General features: G+C 36.1%; 1 protein-coding gene across 1 annotated transcript; it reads right to left on the bottom strand.

Annotated features, from left to right (window-relative positions):
• Window positions 1–426: 426 nt before the first annotated feature.
• LOC126945322 (non-histone chromosomal protein HMG-14-like) lies at window positions 427–902 on the bottom strand. Its single transcript, XM_050775230.1, has one exon. It carries the CDS (start codon window positions 900–902, stop codon window positions 603–605), a length of 300 nt encoding a protein of 99 aa, XP_050631187.1. The 3' UTR covers window positions 427–602.
• Between the last annotated feature and the right edge of the window lie 4245 nt (window positions 903–5147).

The following is a 5147-nucleotide window of genomic DNA, read 5'->3' on the forward strand; positions in this document are numbered from 1 at the left end:
TGTTGGTCAGCTGTTACATATGGCCCACCAGTTCACAACTGAATTAGCATGTACACTACATATTCAAATTTGTAATCTTTCACAGCACGGTAACAAAGTTATTAGGAAAACAGGACTACCACAACCAAAGATGTTACAGAGTGCACACAATTCTGACAGGGAGCGCCATGATCAAGCAGTGGTTTTCTTTAGGAAACAATTCTACTAAAAAACAACATGAGAATAGAATTTAAAATGTTCAGGACATTAAATGCAGGACTGACTCCATATTGCCATTTAATATGCTTTGTATTATAGGATATAAAAACTAACCCCACATCTATAGAATATTAAGCTGACACCCGAGACAGTCAAAGCCTCCCATAATTCAGTACCCCACACTTTTCTGGTTGTACCAAAAAATAAACAAGCAGCAAATGATTTCACCTCTTAAAAAAAAGCATTTACACTTTAAAAAATGGGATGAGGTGGGATTCCCTCCTTCTTAAAAATGTTTCTAGAGCTAGTAAAAAACTTGCATTTACAAAATAGTTGATAAAAATATTCCTCTGGATTGTACAAGAAGGGAGACAGGGACCACTGGTAAGACATGGTATATGGTATTAATCAGACTTGGCTTCTTTCTCTCCTGCTTCATCAGAGACTGGACTCTCCTCAGTTTTCGTTTCCCCATTTTCTGCAGGTAAATCTTTAGTTTCTTGGTTAGCCACTTCGACCTGTTTTCCCTTTGCTCCCCTTTTCCCTTTTGTTTGCACTTTTTTGTCTGAAGATTTATCCTTCGCTGCTGCCTTTTTCAGCTTCGCTTCCACTTTTGCAGGAGGTTTAGCTGACAACCGCGCCGATCTCCTCTTGGGCTCTTCCTTGGCAGCCCCTTCCGCAGAGCTGACCTTCCTCTTGGGCATCCTGGTGGTGGGGAAGGCGCGTGCCCGGGTGCCTGTGGGCCGCGGCGCACCAAGAGCCTTCGCAAAAATGGGCTGACTGGCCACTGCCACTCCTTCTGCCGCCCGAGCTGCTGAGACCCACCAGGCATTCTTTTCTTATTCCTGATCTTAAAGGAAAAGCTTTTAATATTTCATCTTTGAGTATAATGTTTGATGCAGACTAGTTTATGACCTTTGTTGCATTGAGGTACATTTCTTTTATACCTAAATTCTTGAGAGTTTTTATCGTGAAAGGATATTAAATTTCGTGAAATACATTTTCTGCATCTAATGAGATGATCATATGGTTATTGGCTTTTGTTCTGTTAATATGATGTATTGCATTTATTGATTTGCATATGTTGGACCATCTTGGCATCCCCAGGACAAATCCCACTTGATTGTGATGAAATATACTTTTAATGTGCTGTTGAACTTGGTTTGATAGTGTTTTGTTGAGGACTTTTGTATCTATGGTTGTCAAGGATATTTCCCTGTATTTTTTATTCCTTGTAGTATCCCTATTTGGCTTTGGGGTGAGGGTAATGCTAGCCTCATAAGATGAATATAAGACATGCTCCTTCCCCTTCAATTTTTTTGGAAGAGTTTGAGAAGGATTGCATTAATCATTCATTAAGTATTTGGTAGAATTAACAGTGAAACCATCAGGCCCTGGGCTTTTCCGTGTTGAAATATTTTTGATTACTGAGTCAGTATCCTTACATTTTATCCAACAGTTCGAATTTTCCATTTTCATGATTCAGTCTTGATAGGTTCTAAGTTTCTAGAAGTCTATTGATTTCCTTTAGGTTACCTAATTTGTTGGCATATAATTGTTCATAGTGTTTTTTCTGACCCTTATTATTTATGTGGTATTATTTATAATGTCTCTTCTTTCATTTTTGATTTAATGTATTTGAGTCTTTTTCATTTTAGTCTAGCTAAAGTCTTGGCAATTTTATTCATCTTTTTAGACATCCAACTCTTAGTTTCATTCATCTTTTCTATTTTTCATTAATATTTTATTTATTTATGCTGTTTGTCCTTAGTTTGTTTTTCTTTTCTTAGTTCCTTAAGTGTAAACTTAAATTGTTTATTTGACACTCTTCTTTTTTCTTTATGTGGGTATTTTATTGCTGTAATAGTTTTTATTTTAAACTGCTTTTGCTGTATAAGTTTTGGTATGTATTGTTTTCATTTTCACCTGTCTCGTGGTATTTTTAAAATTTTCTCTTTGATTTCTTCTTTGACCCATTGACTGCTCAGTTGTATGCTATTTAATTTGTAAATTTCCACATATTTGTAAATTTCTAGTTTTTCTTCTGTTGTTCATTTCTAGTTTTATACTGTTGTCAATGGCAGAGATATTTAATATGATCTCAATATTGTTAAATTTGTTAAGATGATTCTGACATAATACATGATTTATACTCAAGACTATCCCATGTATACTTGAATGGAATGTGTATTTATCCTGCTGTTGAATGGAATGTTGTCTATGTCTGTTAGATCCATTTTGTCTAAGATATAGTTGAAATGTGCTGTTTCCTTGATAATTTAATATCTGAATGATGTAGCCATTGTTGAAAGTGGAGTATTGAAGTACCCTAATATTATTGTATTGCTGTCAATTTCTGCCTTTAGATCTGTTAATATTTGTTTTATGTATTTCAGTGCTCCAATGTCAGGTGCATGTATATTTACAATTGTTATATTCTTTTAATCAGTCAACTTCTTGGTCTCTTGCCACAGTTTTTGATGTTCAGTCTATTTTGTCTGATATAAATATAGCTCCCAAGCTCTCTTTTGATTTTCATTTGTGTAACATGTTTCTGCATCCTCTCACTTTCATTCTATATGTCCTTAATGGTAAAGTGAGTCTCTTGTAAGCAGCTTACAGTTGAGTCTTAAAAAAAGCATTTAGCCATTCTTGATTAAAAAGTTTAGTTCATTTCCATTTGAAGTAATTATTGATAGATAAAGATTTATGGTTGTTATTTTGTTTATTATTTTCTGTCTGTTTTATAGTTCATTTGTTCATTTATTCATCTCATCCTGTCTCCCTATGTGATTTGATAGTTTTCTGTAGTGGTATGATTTGATTCCTTTTTCTCTTTTGTGTATCGTCTATAGATTTTGCTTTGTAGTTGCTATGATCCTTAAACAAAACATTTTATAGTTTTAACAGCCTATTTTAAACTGAAAGCAATTTAATTTTAATCACATTAGAAAACACTACACCTTTCCCCTCTCCCCTACTTTTAGGCATCTCCCAGTCACTCAACTGTGCTGATCCCCTTAGTATTCTGTGTAGGGCAAGAAAAAATGTGACTCATAGGCAGCATTCTACACAACTGGAAGTTCTGGGTACTCACTTAAAATACACTCACTTTTCCCCACTGTATGAATCATGGGTTGATGGGGGTTTCTCTTAGCACTGAGTTATAGTGCGTTGGAGGCGGTGTTACATGGATAAAGTGAAAATGTTCTTTTTACCTTTTTAATCTGTCTATCCTCTAATTTTTTTGTTCCAGTGGTATGCTGGAACTTCTCCACTGGAACTCTGGACTTACACAAAGGTACTCCAGTCTATGGCTGGTTATCAAATTTGGTGCACGATTAGGGGACGAAGGTAGAAAACTCCTATTCTGCCATCTTACTGGGAGTCACAACTATCTAGCACAGCTTTAGGCACATTCTTAGATTTGACTTCAACCTGTCTAATTCAACTTTATCTTCAATATAGCTTAATTGTCTATCCCACACTACTCTCACCCACCACATTCTATTCCACCAACAAACCACATGGCACTCCCAACCTATGCCTTGCTGTCTTTGCATATTTCTCCTTTTACCAGAGATATCCCAACTCCTTTCTCTATGAAGTTTGACTTTAGTGCTCCAGTTGGTGCATATTTCTTTCCTCTTTTATCCCCCATGGTATTTAGCATCTACTATGGAAGGAGAATTAATTATCACAACTAGCTTGAAACAACTTTCCATATTACAAATTAGTTTTTCCAGACTCATTGTTCCACAGCAAAATGTTTGTTTCTCATGACTTTTTCCAAGAGAGGATGTACTGTCTTCTGTAACTGTGAAGACATAGGCAGGCCCTCATACTATTTTACATGCCCCACAGTGGTAACAATGCAAAGCATTTAAGAGGCCCAGACATTTTACTGATTTAACATTGTTGAATAACTGTTCATGGGCCCCTTCATCTCCAGTCTCTTTAGCTCAAGCCCTCCTCACTTCTGCCAGGCACCACTGCAGCAGCCTCTTCAGTCATTTCCACTGAATTGATCTGGCTTTCTAAATGTAGGTAAGATTTTACTCCTCCTTCAAAATACAAATACACACAACAATGACTCTCATCCCCTGAAGAAAAGGTTTAAGGACTTTAAGATACCATGGAAATAAAGCCCACTAGAGATTTTTAAGTGCTGGGACCATGTCTTACTCATTCCTGCATCTGATGCCCCTACCACTTCCCTACTTAATGTAGTTTCTGGCACATAGCACATGTTCACGAAATATTTGACTACTGATTGAATATGAAAATGAATTGAAAAAAATCACTGAATGCCAGAAGTAAAAGGAACTTTAGAGATTGTGGTTTTAGAGATGTAGTTCTGCCTTATTGATTTACAGATTAGGAAAATGAAGTTTGGGGAGTTTAACTCTAAGTCAATGTTCATCTTAACACTATATTGCAGTGAAGTTAGAAACAGTAAAGAATCAGTCTTCTAAAGTAGAATGTGATGCTCATTCTCTGGACAACTTTAAATATACGAGGCATGAATTAACCAGGTATGGAATTCATTGGTCTTGGATAATTCTAGAAAATGTTACAACTTGGCACATCACAGTATGGGAAACTGACAGGAGTTTCTTGCTTCAGCATCAACAGGGTGTGACATCACATCCCTGTGTCATGAAGAAACATGTTCTAAAGTGGTTGCAGAGAAGAAACCACTTTGGAGCTTTAGTATCTATGAACAGAATTTGACGTTGTGATCAAATGCAGCTTATAACTAAATTTTTCTGATGCACATTGGATAATTTGCATAGAAATAACTGTGCTTTTCGGTTAATGGTTGGCTACATTGGGAAGTCAATATAAATGACTAATTCCTCAATCTTTGACACATAGCTAGATGAAATGCTTATTTTTAATTTTTGTCCAAAGACTCTAGGTTGAAGCACCTGGCACTTCCTGCCGAG

This window comes from Macaca thibetana, chromosome X, assembly GCF_024542745.1.
Source record: "Macaca thibetana thibetana isolate TM-01 chromosome X, ASM2454274v1, whole genome shotgun sequence".
NCBI lineage: Eukaryota > Metazoa > Chordata > Mammalia > Primates > Cercopithecidae > Macaca > Macaca thibetana.

Bases quoted from the DNA above. Each gene is read 5' to 3' on its own strand.
- LOC126945322 (XM_050775230.1), bottom strand. From the start codon at position 902: ATGCCCAAGAGGAAGGTCAGCTCTGCGGAAGGGGCTGCCAAGGAAGAG.